Source organism: Polyergus mexicanus, unplaced genomic scaffold (genome assembly GCF_030449975.1).
Source record: "Polyergus mexicanus isolate NDT 795.1 unplaced genomic scaffold, iyPolMexi1.0 SCAF_25, whole genome shotgun sequence".
Taxonomy (NCBI): Eukaryota; Metazoa; Arthropoda; class Insecta; order Hymenoptera; family Formicidae; genus Polyergus; species Polyergus mexicanus.
In genome coordinates this window covers 1215186-1234606 of record NW_027223345.1, presented here as the reverse complement: position 1 = coordinate 1234606, position 19421 = coordinate 1215186, and the positions used below count along the sequence as shown (strand labels likewise).

The 19421-nt window shown below is 29.4% G+C and overlaps 1 protein-coding gene across 1 annotated transcript; it reads right to left on the bottom strand.

Moving 5' to 3' along the window:
• Nucleotides 1-257: 257 nt before the first annotated feature.
• On the bottom strand, nt 258-13553 carry LOC138943203 (fatty acid synthase-like). The gene is made up of 19 exons (XM_070313797.1): nt 13304-13553; nt 12874-13124; nt 12494-12725; nt 11773-12191; nt 10637-10927; nt 9079-9286; nt 8496-8656; nt 7852-8169; nt 7058-7563; nt 6629-6930; nt 5998-6399; nt 4883-5901; nt 4515-4750; nt 3584-4277; nt 2499-3327; nt 1822-2291; nt 1434-1685; nt 631-882; nt 258-553 (listed from the first exon to the last, which is right to left on the bottom strand). Exons 1-19 carry the CDS (start codon nt 13473-13475, stop codon nt 461-463), a joined length of 7107 nt encoding a protein of 2368 aa, XP_070169898.1. The 5' UTR covers nt 13476-13553; the 3' UTR covers nt 258-460.
• Between the last annotated feature and the right edge of the window lie 5868 nt (nt 13554-19421).

The following is a 19421-nucleotide window of genomic DNA, read 5'->3' as shown; positions in this document are numbered from 1 at the left end:
CAGCCGCATCACTGCTGTTGATAGAATGGCCAACTCCTCCATTACTGGGACGAAAGTTAATGAATATTGATTGGATATTTTAACGATTTATCTTCCGATTAATATTAATTTTAATCCGTGCGCCGGTGATAGCTAAAACTTAGCGTACATATACTCGCACGGATTAGTCAATTTTTTTAAATTAATTTCTCATTAATTATGGCAAAATGATAGAAAACTTCCCTACTCGTCCTCAAACCCGCTGTACAGTGGTACCCGTGGTACAGTTATTATCGGACAAACAGCATATTCATATAAACAAATATATATACATCTAACTTTTATTTTGTCAAATACTTTTACACGTATTCACATTTCTACAAATATTATATATTTTTTTAATAGAAACATATTTGATTATATAATTCTTCCAATAATATTCTTTAAGTGATAATTTAATATTGATACAAAGCTATTTATTTTAGAATTCTTCGTTAATAAATGGTGCCACTTTGTCCATCATTGTAATATGAGAACCTTGTACGTAATGTATTTTCACTGCACCTTCAGTAACCTAAAGATAATTTCTCTTGTAAAAAATATCTTAAAAATGACGAAATATGTTTGTGTACTCTTTAATCAAAAGTTTACCTTATGTAAACCATAATCCTCTTCAGGAAAAGTAATAGGCATAAGTGTAGGTTTTAACAGTATTATAGATGATTTTAAAGGTGGCAAGAAAGATATATCATAATCTTCTATAGCCAATAGATGATCGTAAATTGTTGTAAATAAGAATTTTTGATTTTCAACACTTAATACATTGGTCTTCTCCGGAAAATGAGCTGTAAATAATTCTAATTTTTCCTCCCATGTACTGCACTTATTCAGCTCTAACGCAGACTGTAAATAATATATTGTATTTTATATAAATACTAATAAAATGATAATCTACACTTAAAATTGAGACTATATTTTCACATTTCGGACAAACTACATGTTCATATTCTTATTACTTAATTACTTTTTCTGTTTTGAACAACGTAAGTCAAATTATTTTATCTTTTAATTATTAGCCATAATTTGTAGTCAAGGATTATTGTTTCAATTTGATATCCATTTTACACATGTGCTCAAAAAATAGACATTATATTTCAATCATTGTAAATATTATATAATTCTTATATACTATCATTATTATCATTCTTTCTTACTCATTGAAAACCATTTAAACGAGTCCTTCAAAGCTTCTATAATTTGTATTATATGTAAATAAGATATTACCTTATAAAAGATATTTTATCATATAAAAGTGCATAAGGCATTCAGAATATTTAAATATTTTAATAAATAATTTTTTATACATTTTCATATATATTAATCGTATATAAACACTATTACGTAAACCGTTTTCGTAGTAAAAAATCATAATTTGGTCTCAATAATTGACTTACCATTTCATTGTCAGATTCGAAATACATTTTCATGAGATTAAGTAGAATGGCATTTTGTGGTTCTTGTTGCGAAGTATAATTATGAAATTCAACCAAAAATTTTAACCAATCAGGAGCTCCATCTATAAGTAATAACCGTCCAACGAAATTCTTAGCTTCTAATAATCTTGCTAACTCAATAGCAATTAAGGATCCAAATGAATAACCCACTATTAAAAATTCTTTTCGATCTTCCATTTTCTCCATTATGTACTAAAAAAATAAACATAAGCATATATAAAATAGTATATAAAGAAAAAGTGAGAGCGTGTGTATAATCAAATATTATCATTTAAATACACAGCAATTTAAGTAATGATTTCAAATAGATTATCTTATAATTACATACAGGCAGAAGATATGCTGCTGATTTCATTATTGAAAAAGTAACGTCCGGCATATTAAGTGCACCGTGTTGCAAACATATCGCCAAAGATTTAATTTCCGATTCTATCAATTTATATACCCTTGCAGATCCGTCGAGTCCTGGTATAAGAAATATTATGTTTTCAGTAACTTCCCTTTTTGTATCAAGTTCTACATAATTATCTGGACTGAAATCAGAATCCTTAAGTTTTCGTGTTAATAATTCGAAACTGTCCAAATTATTTGTAGCAGCTTCAGTAGCATCGTACATCTTGTCTTGCTCGGTTGTCATTTTTCGAAGTCCAGCAAAAGTGAGATTTCGAATATCTTGTTCTGTCAATAAAATATCAAATTCTCTCGCCAATGTCTGTTTAATTTCTACCGCCATCATTGAATCCATGCCTAGCTCAGCCAGTATCACGTTTGGCGCAACTATGTTTATATTTGTTAATCCTATTTTAAAAATTATATATTTTGATATAATTTTAAACAAACATTATTTTATCTTAACAACTATTGAAGCCTACATTTCTTGTATATTCTTTAATGCACTTTGTTATATCAATATAATATATTTTTAATAACATTATTGAATAAAAATTTTTTTTCTATAAATGTTTCGTCACAAATTTTTTATATTACAGTTGTTTACAAACTCACCCATAATATTTGCAACCGCTTCAAGTGGATTCATTGCTTGGTTAGAATTTTTTTTCTCAGCAACAACCATGCTGCTTACGATTGGCCGATCTTGTAGTAAAAATATTTCTAATGTGTCCAAACAAGAGGATATTGTTTGTTGCAATGTACCTCCAATAACAAGTTCTTCGTCATTTTCTTGCATATCTGCGACAAGCCCAACTTCACCAATTGCACCCCACTGTATAGCCAAACTATGTAAACCTTCCTTCATTCTTCTTTCACAAATTCTTTCCATTACGGAATTTGCCATTCCGTAATTTGTTTGGCCTGCGTTACCTCTTCCGCATGAAACGGAAGAAAAAACGACAAAATGTTGAAGCTGAGTGCATATTGTTCTCGATAATTCGTCCATCTTTTTCGTCGTCCATGCCTTTGACACGAAAGACTCTTCGAATGTTTGCGGGGACTGATTCTTGAATATGCCATCTTTCAACACTACTGCGAGATTGAATATAGCATCCACAGGACCTTGTTCTTCGGCAAATTTTAATATAGATTCGCAGTCTTTATATCTCGAAGTATCAATAGCTGTAACGATTTGTACATTTATACCGTAAGATTGCCATAATGTTACTCTTGATCGCTGATACCCGTTCCTTATTCCAGTTCGCGATGTCACTACAAGATTTTTTGCACCACGTAAAATCAACCAATCAATTAATTCTAGACCAAAACCACCTAGACCACCTAAAACGATATAGCATTTATGTTCCAGGCAGTAGTACCGGGGATGTGCGAGTATAGGTGCATCCAAGAGTTCATCTTCTTTATGAATTTTTATCATTATCTGCAAATAATACTAATTTATTAGGATATTTATCCTTAAGTGTATGTTCGTTATTTTTTGTAAATTCTCAAAAAAAGGGTAGACAGTTTTTGTTCTCTGTATGTTGTTTTTCATATTAAATATTAATAAAAACTGTCTTTATTTTTTGTTTATGGAATATGTATATATATATATATATATATATCATATTTTTTGTGAATTTAATATTTCAATTCTAGTTACTCTCTATTGTACATATACCAAAAAATGATCATACCTTGCCAATATGCTTTCCAGCAGCCATATATCTAAACGCAGCTTCTATTTCATCTCTTTCAAAGACTTTTCTGCACAATGGTTTGATAGCTCCTTGCTTTAAACCTTCTACTAGTTTATTCGACAATATCATCTTACTTTCTGGTCTGGCACAAAAAGAATTGTCCAATATTATACTGTGGAAACTAATGCCTTTTGAGAATGCAAATATTTCTAAAGGATTATTGGAAATCATATCAAACTTTCCAATTTCGAGGAAACGACCACTTTTTGCTAAGCAACGGATGGATGCTTGCAGTTTTTCTTCAGCTAAAGAATTCAATACGATATCTACTCCGCGACCCTCCGTCTTCTGCATAATCATTTGTTCAAAACTCGTGTCTTGAGAGTTTCCGATACGATCCTCGGAAATAGAAGGAAATGTTTCCCTTATAAAGTGTCGTTTCTTCATATTCCCAACCGTTGTAAACACTTCGCAACCTTCGTAAAGTGCAAGGTGAATTGCTGCTTGACCAACGCCTCCCGTACCAGAATGAATTAACACTTTGTCGCCTTTCTTCATTTTACCTCTCAAATACAAAGCATAATAGCATGTGCTATATACGCAAGGAACCGTGGCGGCGTCTTCCATCGTCCACTCATCAGGTATGATCCAACTGAGATATTTATCAGCTTTACAAATATTTGCGAATCCACTAAAAATAGTCATTTCTATTATTTATTATATTAAAATTACATTTAAAAAATCTTTTTTATCTTAAACATTCTGTATGTATTGTAGTAAAGTAATACAAAGAAACTTGCAAGATATAACAATTTTTTCAATTTTTTTTTTACTTCATTAATAGTTTCTTTAATTTAAATAAACAAAAATATGTTAAACAGTTTATAAAAAATATATTAATTGACATCTGTGCGTATGACTATCTTACCCATTTGAACACAATCCCATTATTCTTTGTCCATTTTTATTAAAACCAACAAATTCCATTCCGATTAAAATGCTATTATTTCGTTCGACAGAAGTCGAAACGAGCCTACCACTAGCTATCATGATATCTTTAAAATTGATAGACGCATAGACTTTTCTTATCAGATTTTCTTCGTCATTGTTGATCAAAGATATTCTGTTTTGCACCCAACAAAAAGTGCTGAGATTACCTGGCACCTAAAATAAATAAATATAATCATTATTTTAATCCTATTAAAATTACATTAAATCATTACTCAATCATTATAAATAAAAATATCACAAAGCATTATTGCAATTTTTTTTATGTACTGAATCTTTCTGACGTACCATTTGAGAAACATAAGCACTCTGTACGAGTTTTGGTTGTAGTAATGGTAATGGAAAATGCCTGTAAGAACCCCAAATGCTACCAGATCGTATAACATTGATGGGTAAATCCAGCTGTAGTTGCCTTATGTACAACGATTCTCGCAATGAAAAAGTAGGCGCATCTCTATCTTGAATGAATACACCTCTAATCATTTTACCGCCCGGTTCTTTTCGCAAACAATTCACAAGGCCGATTAGTCCGCATTCGAAGTCCCCTTCTGCGACGACTATAATTCTCGTAGTTTCATTTTCTCCGTCCATGAATGATTTAAGTCTGTCTATCCATGAGAATTCATAATTGTTTACATGCACAATCTGTAGATTCCTCTTATTAATATCGTGTATTTTCCTTAATAATATAATTGTCTTATCGTTGGTGCGTTTCTCCAAAATTACTTTTAACCCATACTTATCAAGACATGAGTAGTCGTAGATAGCATTGAATTCTTCGAATGTTAGAAGAAATCCCTTTGGCATCATGACAGATAATAATTGTTCATATAATTTGTTTTTATTTTTTGTTAAAATTCCGAAACCTAGAATCATCAAACAATTTTCATTTTTCGTCAGTTTATCGAATTCTATTGTGGAAATATTATCAGGCAAAGCGATATCTTTGAACCGCTCGTGTGTTGCTACCAGTTTGATATCGGATTGAATTTGCGGTAAATCATCTAGAACTTTATTCACAAATAAACAATTTAAATCCTCCGGCATCACTTGATCGCTATTCTCCACAAATTCGATGATTTTTACATTTATCATATTGTAACACTCGAGTGCAATATGCACCGACATTCTTGTTATATCCTCTAAAGACATTACATCTAGATCCCGATGAGCAACAAACTTGTATTCTTCAAGAATAGGATGAATCGCTCTTTGTTGGCGAGATATAGCTGTAGCCACGACGCCGCTTACTTCAATTCCTCCGGATATCAAAGCATCTAAATGCTTATAATTTTGTACAAGGATTTCTGCAATATGACACAATAGCGAGAATTTATACATATATTTTTCGAAAAATGATATTGGGCTAAATATTGTGCTTATTTATATTACTGTAAACATACGATTTTCTTCATTTGGAAGCTTCTCAATTTTTTTCATATGAGATTCTGGGTCGATTACTACTTTACGAATTCTTGTTGGTACGAAGAGACTTCTCGAATCCAGTCCTAAAATCATCAACTGTAACATGTTGTCAATAAATGTTACCCAGTTGTCAGTCCAGACAATATGACCATTCTTTCCCCTAATTGACGCGCTTTTTAATCCACGAAATTCGCCAGTATATTGATAACCGCGAAGCTTCAATTCTTTATAGATATCTTTCGTACTCATCTTCTCTTCATCATTATCATTTCGATCAATAAATGTAGTACATATTTTCTCGTCTTCGAAATTAATTGGAATTCGTACTGTTCCAGTAACGACAGCATTGCTTCCTTCGATTATCTCGAATTTGCCACTATCTGTAAAAATATCGATATCAATTTCTTGTAAACGCAGTTAGTGCTAATATTGCATTTCCAGTTCAAATATGCGGTGACACTATTGACAGATTGCTCTTATTTATTGGATACAAATCTTATCTCAATTTATATTTTATAAAATCTTATCTCTCATTTGTATTTGATGCAAAAACTTTTTATTTCCTTGTATATTTCTTATTTGCAAGATTAATTTAATTATACAATTTACCTGTTTGGATCATAAGAGTTAAATCGACTAGACTTTGTTTTGATAATATTGTCGAGTGTAGAAAATTGACGTCTTCAAATATAATTGGTATATCGAGATAATGTTGCTTCTTTAACCAGCCGATCATTTTCCATATAAGTAAAAGATATCCTGTAGCCGGTAATAAATTTTTTCCATTAATAACATGTCCAGTCATATATATAAAATCTTCCTCTACATTAATAGTAGCAATTATTTCTCCTTTGTCAATTGTTCCTTGTCCGACATAACGGTACGTATACCAATCTTTGGAATGATCCCATCTACAATAATTATCATTAATCAAACAATATATAAAATATTAGTTCGCGTTTTTGCCTTTTAAAATTTCACTATTTTTCTATAGCAAATATGACTGAAAAATCTTGTGTTATATTAAGTAGAATTTACCTTATAAGGTGTGAAATCATCGGTGTGCCACGACTTACAGGAAACTTAACTTCCGGATATAAATTTGCGATTTGCGGCTGCAATCCTGCATTATAAAGTTTACCAATTCCGTATAAAAATAATTCAATATTTGGTTTGTGAGAGAATTTGTATAAGGCGACATTTGTCACTGTTGTCTCTAAGGAATCATTAAGAATGTATTGCAAAATGTCGTGCGGCGCTATCTCAATCGTCACTGCGTCGTTTGGAATAAAGCGCAGAGTTTCTGAAAATAATACCGGTGCTAGCAAATAGTTTGCATAATATTCGGCTACACTTGACTTTGGAGATGCGCCGAACCATTCATAATACTCATTCAACACGCTCAACCACTTTGCGCTTGGAGACGCTTGTTGTGGCAGTATTTGATTCAAGTATTCCAAAAGTTTAACTTTTGCGGGCTCGACATAACGACTATGAAAAGGTATACGTCCGAAGGAAATTTCTTTTACAGGAATATTGTCATTCTGAATAGGAATAAACTTTATCATTTATTTGAAATTAAACATATAATTATAAGCATACACGGAAAATAATTAGTTGCCGCAGCTAAAAACTGCACGTGGTAACTAGATTTCAGACGTAATACAATATATGTACAGCGAACATCTTAGCTTGATACCTATTTATTAGGTACAGTAGCAAACCATTTTGCTAGAGTTTAGAAATTTCTTTAGCAAATTAGCTATGGTAGCGAACATTTTTTTTCCGTGTATAGATAGATTATTTAATATTATTTAAGCGTTTTTACAAACCTGTAACATAGCGAGGAATGTTCTTACAGAGGTCGTTGGTCCACTCACGATAAAATTACGTGAATTATTGTAACAAGCTATATCTATATCCGATGGACAGATATTTTTCATAATTTTAGAATCGACATTAATTTCAGCCATTAAGCCATCTATTATTTTTGAGTTAAGAAATGCTAAGCCGATATAATATGCCAACATGATCGTTTCTTCAGCTGTCAAACATCCATCGGCATATCCACAAATCAACTCGCCAATAGAATGACCTATTATAATATCAGGAGTGATACCAATGCTTGTTAAAAGATCAACTATTCCGATCTGCAATACGTATAATTTTTATTACAACTTTCTAATATACTTTTCTGTTAAATAATATTATAAAATATTATAAATTCAGCATTCTGAATATTATTATATACATATAATTATCTCTCTTTGAGAAATGTCTCTTCTTGAGAGATGTCTCTCCTTCAGAGATTCTTTTTCTGATTTTAGTTATATATTTTACAAATAATTTTAGTATTTTATAAGATCTTAATCTTCAAATATAAAACATTTTGTAAAAAATTAGAGAATTAGACAATACAAAAAAATGCTGCAGCATATATAGAAGATATATTTTATTTATAAATATACGTTTATACCTGTAATCCAATAAGGCCTACAAATAAATTGACGATGTTATCGACAATATCTTTGTCTTTATTTGTTAGAATATCTGTCACCGATATACCGTGAGGTCTCAAAATTTTATCGCAATTCTGGACTGCTTTAATGAATGCTGGAAACTTCATTAAAGCTCGACCTACCAATATTTTAAAAATATATTCGTATATAATTACATTATTTTATAATGTTGTGTAATACATTGTCTTAAATAATAATTTTATCTAATTGATTTAAACATATATATATAAAATCTTTGAAAAATTGTTTATCTTTATTTTACAAATTTTTCCTACACTATTATTACTATTTTAGTTTAGTTTAATCAAAATTTAGTTATCATACTTAATAAATGTAACTTATAAAATTACAAAATTTGCAAACTAGAGAGATATATTATATACTTGTTAACTTTGTTTCATGTTTTAACAAATACTTAAGAATGTTAATATATGTGTAAATTAAAAATTGTTAAATGTTCCAAAAATGCGAGCAAACATATTGCATATTAATAATTGTTGAATATTCCATTGTAATGTGATACTTTTGTGATTTATTTACCCATGTTAAGACACTGAAATCCAATTCCAGAAAATATGAAACAAATCGGTCTTCTCGTACATACGTCGCGTTTCATTTCAATTATTGCGTTATCGGATACGTTAGATCCAGCAATCATATATCCCCTGTAGAAATGTCCTTTTATATTGTCACTATGAATATGATGTAGCAAAGAGATGTATTCTACATCTATTGGCCGGCTCTGTACCTGTAGAGATATCGTTACTAATCGTAAGTATACGATAATTATTTTATATCTTAATCAAGCGACGCGGTAACGTCGCGACGCCAAGTACATAAAAAATTCCTTCCGGCTTGGCATCAGTTTTGCCTATGTACAAGGGTCGCGGCGCTATCAAGTAGCTTTCAGATTACTCTTAAAGTTAATTTAAAAAAAGTTTATGTATTTATACAGGATGTCTGGGATAAAGATTGTGCCAACATTTGTGAGCAGGTAGTAAACTCAGCACTAAGTAAACTAAGCACAGTAAACTAAGCAGAAAAGTCCTGTACCATTTTTTCCTATAACGCTTAATAAAAGAGTTATTATTGAATAAAGCCTGGCTAAAAAATTTTTCACGTTCGTGCATTCCGTCAAACTTTGCAATTTTCAGTATGCCAAACATGCCTTCAGATTACAGAAGTAGGGATGCATCGCAAGCAAATAATAGAGATACATTCTTAAAGTAAAAAACGTTAAGCTTCATTTAAAAAAAAAATCATTTATTCTTCAGATAATTTTTCGTGAAGTGATCGACAGTCAAAGTTGGTCAATTTTCGGCAAATATTTTCTATGCCATAATTTTTTTGAGCAGTGTATATTATAATCATGATACATATGTATATATATATATATATAAATATCTTATTTTCAATTATAAATCTTTGAAATTTGCACACAACTAATATTCTATTTTTAAACTGAATAATGGCTACATTAACTATTAATGCGTTTGCTTCAACAGATGCAATATACCTTAGATCTGTTAATAATACTCTGCTCTTTTCTCCGCTTTTACCGGTTTAAAATAAACTTGAATTTATCTTCAACTTTCACATTTAGATTCTATTATTAGAATTAATAATTTAAAATAATTAATATACTTTAATTAAATGTAATTTAAGTTATAACAATAATTTTTTTAAATTTTTTATATAAATTTAAGCAGTCTCATTAATCTTTTCTCCCTTTCATTTTATAATAATACATTTTTTATTCCTTACGTTCATTATTCAATATTTGCATATTTTTTTATAATACTAAATGATTGCAATTTTAAAGTACTACATATAAGTATTATATCGTATAGTTTTTCTCTTACTTTTTTTTATTTTAATATATTATCTTATATATATTTTATGCATTTAATATATTATCATAAATTTGTTTAATGTATTTGTGTTTTTGTGCGTGCAATACACGTGAAATTATTTCTTTATGATTTTTTGTTAACAAAAAGTTTAATTTTCTAAATAATTTTAAATGACAGTAATAACATACAAGCTAAGCATAAGAATGAATAGATTATTTGTGAAATAAATTGTAATGTATACTTACGTCTTCTAATATAATTTTAACTGCTTCCTCCGTACATCCAGATATAGCTACGAGTCTAGGTAAATTATCGTCTCCTCCATTATTGACTTTAATTGTTGGATTTGATTTCAGTAATATGTGGCAATTAGCACCGCCAAATCCGAAGGAATTGATACCGATATAACCACCCTTACATTCTATCGGTTCAGTGACTACATTTATTCTTCCTTCAATGATAGCAGCCATATTTTTACGTGGATGTTTAAAATGTATAGTAGGAGCCATTATACCAGTTTCCATCGCTATTAAAACCTTTATCCAAAAATAACATTTAAATAAAAAAAATATGTGGTACATGTGGCATTATATTATATTATGTAGTTGTATTAACCTTATTTTGCCGAATATAAAAAGTTGATAGATTTGAAAATTTAAATTTAAATTCTAAAAATTTAGATGGAATTAAAAAATTAATTAAAATTAATTAATGCATTTGCCATTTTTTCGCCATTTTTTTCGTATTTACTTCGTTTTATGATTTGTTTTTCTGATCTGTACGTATTTCCTCTATAATGGAAAACTTGCCAAAAATTCAAGAATTGATTGATCGGGAAACTTAAATTTGAATTTGATTTTAAAGTTTGAATTGAATTTAAAGATTAAGTAAATTTGCCGCATTAGCCTTTCTCTTATGGCATATTTACTTTTTGACTTGTGTTTATGACCATTTTTATGACCGTTGTTATTGTGATCGTGCCGTCCGTACCAACATTCGTCGTCATTATATTGTAAACAATCAATAATATACATATGACGTTTAGACGTTGTTCACTAATTTGTACAGATTCTACGCGGGTTTTAGTGAGCCTTTCATTCTGGTTATTAATTTTAATTTAGAATTTAACTGCAACAACAAATGTGGGGTATGTCGGATTATAAAATTCCAATTTATTTTCTACATATTTATATCTATGCTAAAAATGGATCAAAAACAGTCCGACTACATTGTTAATGCACATTTGTTAATAAAACTTAACAATAATAAGTTTGCACACCAATACCCGCGCCTTAGCTCTTATCTGTCAGTATTCCTACTTAATTATTTGTACTCTAAGCCTATTGCTGTTATTATTAACCCTGTTTTGTTATAAATTCACCTTTGCAATTTGACAATGACCGCTAACTGGCTCTGAATGTCCCATATTTGACTTCACTGAACCCAATAACAGAGGAAGTTGTCTTTTAGCGCATATAGCTTCATCGATGGCTCGAAGTTCCACAGGATCGCCAACTAGAGTACCAGTTGCATGAGCCTCTATGTAAGATAATTCAAGAGGCGAAATATCACATTCTTCGTAAAATTCTTCCAATAATATTTTTTGCTTATCTAGTGATGGAAAGGTAATTCCTTCTTTTTTAAAGCCATCGCAGTTGGTTTTACCATAGACAAAGGTCGCATAGATTCTTCTTGCATCCTTTGCCTTTTGTAGATATACTACTACAGCTGCATCACTACGCATGTAACCAGAGCCTTCTTCATCGTAAGGTTTACAGTAACCATCATTAGATAAAACTCCTAAAATAATATTAACAGTTTATGTTTATAGTTTATATATTCAATAGATATAAAAGATATAATTATGTTTCCAGTTTCTCTAATAATATACCAAGTGCTTGAAAAATTCAATGTGGATATATATAAGCGAATTAATTGTATCATTCGAAAACAAAAACTGCTACATTCAACAAAACATGAATTAACAAACATTATTATTATATACATATTATTATTTTATATGTAAATGTATCAATAAATATTTATTCTATTTAACAACACAACACACAACTCTGAACACAATAATATTATTTTTCACATACCCAAACGAAAAAACTGATAAGTTGCATTAGGATGGGCGCACAAATTGACACTAGCGACAATAGCCGCTTCGCAAATGCCAGATCGAATCATTCTGTAAGCTTCCACCATAGCGGAATGACTCGAGCTACATGCAGTATCGATATTATACGATGGTCCAGTAACGCCGAGCCAATAAGAAATTCTGTTTGCTATCACGCCTTTATTGCAACCAAGAATGGGTAATCCAGCAATCTATTAACAATTATGTGTGTTATGAAACAATTTTCATATAAATATTTTTCCTTACGTATTAATATAATTATATACTTTTAAAAACGCATTTGTTTTATCAATTTCTGATATTAAGTTATTGAGAGAATAAACAATGTGAACCACATACCTGAGATTTTTTGTATACTAAATCTGTAGATGTATCACAAGTAAATATTGCTGAGATAACGCTTGTATTTGTTCCTTGTAATTCTACGGGGTTTATACCCGCATCAATAATCGCTTCATAGGTATGCTCAAGTAACATTCTGCATCCAGGCTCAATTATCTGAGCTTCTTCGACCGATATATTAAAAAATTCTGCGTCAAATTTTTGTATATTATTCATTTTTCCTATTCGAGGAGGCATCTCGAAGATATCTTAAAATTTAAAATAATTTGGATAATTATATTATCATATTATTAAGTCATGAATAATAAATTATACTAAAAAATTATACTTAATAACATATTTTAAATATGTAATTTTATTTATTTATGTAAATTAATTATTTTATATGTGGATTTCCCCAAATAATTTTGAGAAAAAATTTTATTACAGTTGTTCCAACGTTGATGATCGCTCGAACCAAGATCGATTTTATTGAAAAGATTGTCCTGAAATTCTTTTATGTTGTTAGAATTAGGAAATCGTCCGGCAATGCCAGAGATAACTATTTCTTCTTCAGCATCTACGCTGACATATGGATTGAACCGCTTGTTAGTTTCCATTTTCCACAAAGTCAAGTAATTCTGAAAAGAGATATCAGAATTTTATTTCAGTGTTACTGTCAAGCGACGCGGTAACGTCGCGACGCCAAGTTCAATATATAAAAAAATTTCTTCCGGCTTGTCAATAGTTTTGCCTATGTACAGGGGCTGCGGTTCTATCAAGTAGGTTATCCGCAGTTTTACGTCTCAGAAACAATCGATTAAAAATCTTCAGGAATGAAAGCCGTAATCAAAAATCTAACGGCACTTTTCTTATACAATGTGGATGCAAGGTTTCGGTTGCGTCCAATTTGAATAAGATTGGTGCAGTCAATCCTGAGGAAAGATAATCGTATACCTGAATTGATATTTCTTTCAGCTTTAGACAACTCACGTACCTATGCTCGCACGCACACACACAAAGCGATTTTGTCCCACAAGCGATGTTCACATTGCTCATGTACGATTATTCGCTTGAATGTGCAGAATGTTTTAAGAGACAAGATCATATGTGGATGCGGGTACATACGTGTGAGAAAATAATAATGTATATTCATATTAAATAATGCTTCGTAATAAAAAAATTCCTTTCTATTGCTTTCTATATTTTGATATTTATTCACTTATACCATTTATATATTATTATTGATTATACAGTTTGTATACAGTTTAACATTTATATTAAAATTATACCTATAAAATACCTATACAGTTTAACTTCTGGATTAAAACTATATCTGTAAAAATAAAATCATATCGTGTTTTAAAATCTGTTGAATAATTGACAATAAGAGATTGCGCATTAAGACACTTCGTGACTGCGTCCGCTCAAATTCATTATGGTATATATAAGCTTTGTAAAAATATTTACTCTTTATATAATCCCTTTCATAAAAATTTTATTTTTATTAAATAAATCTTTAAAAAAATCACATCCATGTATATACTGTATAATGTGGTAATTTATATTTTTTAGAGAAAATATAAATTTTTACAAAAAGCAGTGACGTCCCACTAAAAAAGACATTAAAAAGGTAAAAAAAAATACGCCAAGTACATAAAAAATATTTCAACTTGCGTACGCAACAAAAAGCTTAAAAAATTATTTACTTCTAAAAAACAGATTATAAAAAAATTTTTTTTTTAAATAAAAAATTTGAAAAATAGCTTATAAAAAATTTTCCTGTAAAAAATAAAAAACCTTAAAAATTAAAAAATAGCTCAAAAAATAATTTTGCCTCTAAAAAATATAAAACCCCTAAAAATTAAAAAATAAATACTAACACGGAACGAAAAGGATTAAAGTTAAAGGACATATAGAAACTTGGCGTGCCCAGGTCGCATTATAAATCATATATTTTTATTAATATATTGATAATGATTTCTGATAATCTTTTGCAAATTTTTATTTCAAATCGGGCACGCCAAGTTTCTATATGTCACTTTAACTTTGATCCTTTTCGTTCTGGGCCTATCTGATAAAGCTTATGATTAATTTCAGAACAAATCGATCAGATTGGCAAGGGGCATTTTTAAATTTGAAATTGGACTCGATGTGATCGAAATTATTGCAGTAAGAGTTAAGTAGTTATATGATTTACTATCTGTAATAAAATCTGCAATATATATAATAGTATTATTTTATATATTATACAAAATATTAATTTGGAAGGGGAACATAGGTAAACATAATAATGTAATTTTTTAATAAAAATATAATGCATTTTAATTTTCTCCAGAGGATCTATAATATTTCTATAAATGCAAGATTGATTTTATGACAAATACTATTTCAATTTACAAATCCTCCCAAACTGAATTACTCCTAAGTACTTGGCTAATTAATTATTGATTTCATATTTAGTTTTTATTGTTTATTTTTTAGGGGTATACATATATATATGTATTTAGAATAACAGAAAATAAAATTTTAAAAACTGTTTTTGATACAACGGAAAATTTAGCATAAAATGTATAGAAAAAGAGAATAGTCGTACAATTTTAAATTGCTTATGGTTTTCCAAGTAAATATATGGACAGTTTATTTTGAAAGTGGTGTAAGTCCTTTTTTTAAAAAAATGAGATATGACGTAATTTATGCTTAATTTAGTGTAAACTTTTTGTTTATAACTAGTTAGTATTTAATATCTTAAGAAATACCAATGCTTTGTTCAATTTAAAATTGGCCGGTAAAAGAAATTGCGTAACCATTGATTATGAAAGTGGTGTAAGTCCAATTTCCATCACGATGCCAGGCCTATTACATACGAAAAATATAAGGATATGCAGCAGCTATTACCTTATATACCTCCTGTGCATCATGAATATTTCAAAACACTGCCACATGAAGAGCATAAATAATTAATAATACCAATATCTTGTGTTAAGTTTAACAATATATAAATATAATTAACGTTCAAAATAAAAAATACTAATTCTATTTTATTTCTTGTTATTATTTATAAATAAAATTGGATTAATATGAAATATATTTTAAGTGATATTTGTTATTTCAAAATTGAAATTAAATGATATTTACAATTGACTAATTATGAAAGTGGTGTAAGTCCATTTGCAGCCTGGAAATATATATTATTTTAGTTAAATTCGCCTAAAAGAAATTTATATAATCAAATTACATATTGATAAATTAGTACAAACATTCCCAGACTTCACATAATTAACCTATATTTTTTAATTGTCAGATCTGCTAACATTTAATTTTCTCGAAACAAAAGAAAATGGACTTGCACCACTTTCAAAATAAACGATCCATATATAAAATAAAAGTTTTTTAAAGTTTTCTTATCAATGACTTAATGGTAGTATAACAAAATGGGTTTAATTATTCATAAATTCAACATCATTATTTAGGAATTTGCCGATAAAGAAAAAGTTCTTTCTCTAAAATAAATTATGACTATACAAATGTATCATTATTATGTAAGAATAATTATTAAAAGACATAAAGTGTAGCATTATTATCAAGGAACAAAAAAGATTACCAAATTTTACAGAAAAGCAGATTTGAACAAAATAATTAGCAGAATAAAAACATAGCACAGATATTTAGAATATTTAAAGCAAAAAGAAGACCGTTAAAGCTATAAACTTTATTTCAAGTTTGCTCAAATTGTGCGCACTATATTATGTACATAATTCAGTTATATATAGAAATAATCTTTGAGATCATTTACTTAAAAATTAAAAAATATATTTATGAAAAAAAAAACAAGAAAAATTTATACTCACCACGTTCAATTTCTAAATAATTTTTTTTTCTTTTTTAACTAACAGTAACTCTATTAAAAACAGAACTTTATAAACTTGACTAATATAATGACAACCTATACCACAGAGCAAAACATGCCATACTATCTGTAAAATCAGATATGAACTGTGTGATAATCACTCAATATATAACAGATTCACTTCCGGGGGAAAAAACAGAAATCAGTACAATTATACATTCAACTCATTTTACATATTGTGTTAAAGTTCAGCGGCTACGCAATCACAAACGTGCGAGTTAATATATTTTAAAAATTATATTCAAATGCGGGATGCATTGTTTGTTCAAACTTATGCGCAGTTATAAAACATATGCGCAGTTATAAAAAAATCAAAAGAATACGCAATAAATTTTTTTTGCGTTGAAAATATTAAGTTATTCATTAAAGAATATTTTTGGTAACAAATTTTATTGCATTTAAAGCTTTTAATAGTTTTGCACATTTTTCAAAATTATCATATTTTTATTAAATATCTCGTTTGTTAATTATTTTTAAGGAAAAAGATTTAAAAATCATAAAAATTTAAAAATTTAAAAACATATAACGCGTTTAAAGATATATCTATTTATACATACACATGCAGAGTGTGCACGCGCGGTAATAATCGTATCAACGTATGCGGATTAAACGCGAGTGGAGATAATTATATGGTCCCGATTAAGAACTGATTAGACAAGCCTTAATTAATGATCGGATCCTGATGAGAGTACATCCGATCAAGATCTGAGATGTTTGGTAACGCAATGCTCCTATCGAGAATTGATCTGAGGATCTTACCGGGAATTTAGTTTATATAATCGAGATTCTTATCGGGTGATTATGAGATATAAGTATATTCATTATATAACGCAAGTAAATGTAATACAAATAATTTTGATAAAGTTTATATATATTTATATAATCTAGCAATGCATATTGATTTAACATGTTTCATAAATGTAATAAAACGGAACAAACATAAACAAAGTAATACCTTTTAGTACGTACAATCCTTCACATTATTGAACATTATAGAGTTTTGAATATCTCTTTTTAATGGTAAAAAATTATATTTTTTAAAAGAATGCGAGATAACATCTGAAACACCTCAATGAATTTTCATATTCACATTAAGGCATTCCTGAGAAGGTTCCGACTTTATTAGGTCGGATTAAATCCCGACCAAAATGACTTTGTTAGCTGGTAATAAAAAAAAGTTTATTTGGTCCCGTTCATGCCCTATTCGGGCCAAACCTACTGGACCCGAAGAAAACCTTATCAAGGTACATCGGATATACTTCTACTCGGATAGATCGAGTAGGAAAATTCTGTATTATTCTGCAATTTTTGCAATAATTATAGAGACATTCATTTTAAAACAACTACCAATTCGCGCGAGTACAAGCGCATACCGAGAAGAGACATTTTAGGTCCAGTTGCACCGATGTTACTTTGGCTATAAGCAAGCCTCAAAATATTTGGTTTTGGTCTGTAATAATAACCAATATTATTTGGCTTTTGTTTTCAGACTTTAGACTATAATTTAATCATCAATTTACTTATATTTAATAACATTTTTTTTCCATTACTATAATGCATACCTAATCATTGATCAAATTTTATCCTTTATTTCAGCAATCATGTATATGTGTAGTAAAACTACTAACTTTAAGAATCTTGATTCTTAATTTTTTGCAATAGAAAATGCAATATAAAATAGATTATTCGTTCATTTAAATTAGCATGTTACACGTGGTATCAAGATTTATCAGATGCACATATATATTTAAATATTTAAATAAATCAAAGTAAATATGATTCGAAGTAGAGAATGTAATATAAAATACATTATTCATTCAATTTAAATTAGCATGTTACACGTGGTATCACAATTTATAGGATATACGCATTTTGAATATTTAATTAGATCAAAATAAATACAATGATGAAAGAGTATATTTCAATATTGCAACACGCACTTCTATTGTGTTTCAAGGAAATATTTTAGATCATATATCTTGATTAAATTATAATATGTAAAACTATTATAAATTGTAAAGCATCACGAAATTATATTATTATTTATATGTACATATAAAATATATATCTTATTATTGCATTTGCTGATCGAATCGTTTTAAAGAAATATAGCATCTCGTTGAAAAATGGTAAAAATTGTTTTCTTGTAATAAATGTCGGTAAACCTATGGAAAACTCATCCATATGAAATAATGGATAAGAATACCCAATTCTTATGTATTTTTGCCTCCTGAACACGAATATAAAACTTAAAAATGGCGTTCGAACTCGCAATTCGACGAAAAACGCAAAAATCCAACCAAACGCGAAAATCCAATCTATGTCCGAGGGATGCATTTTTATTGGTAATAATTCATACCTGGAATATAGGTTTGGGTTAGGTTATATCTTCCAGAACTGATGCCCACTCGTTGGGTGGGGGGGGGGGAGAGGGCGAAATCCACTCTGTCCATGCATATACTTTACAACGCGACGCAAAGTCCACCTCACAATGTTGCATGGATGGAAAAGTGTATGCGTAGATGCAGTGACTTCCATCCTTCCCCCTCCTTTACGGGGGGCTTCCGAAACATAACCCAAACCTATATCCCAGGAGTAAATTATTACTAATAAAAATGCATCCCTCGGACATGAGTTGAATTTTCGAGTTTGGTTG

Coding starts and splice junctions, on each gene's coding strand:
- LOC138943203 (XM_070313797.1), bottom strand. CDS start 13,475: ATGGAAACTAACAAGCGGTTCAATCCATATGTCAGCGTAGATGCTGAA. Junction 10,928..11,772: donor GTCATTGTCAAATTGCAAAG/GTGAATTTATAA, acceptor TTTTGGATAAAG/GTTTTAATAGCGATGGAAAC. Junction 9,287..10,636: donor TTAAAATTATATTAGAAGAC/GTAAGTATACAT, acceptor ATATCTCTACAG/GTACAGAGCCGGCCAATAGA.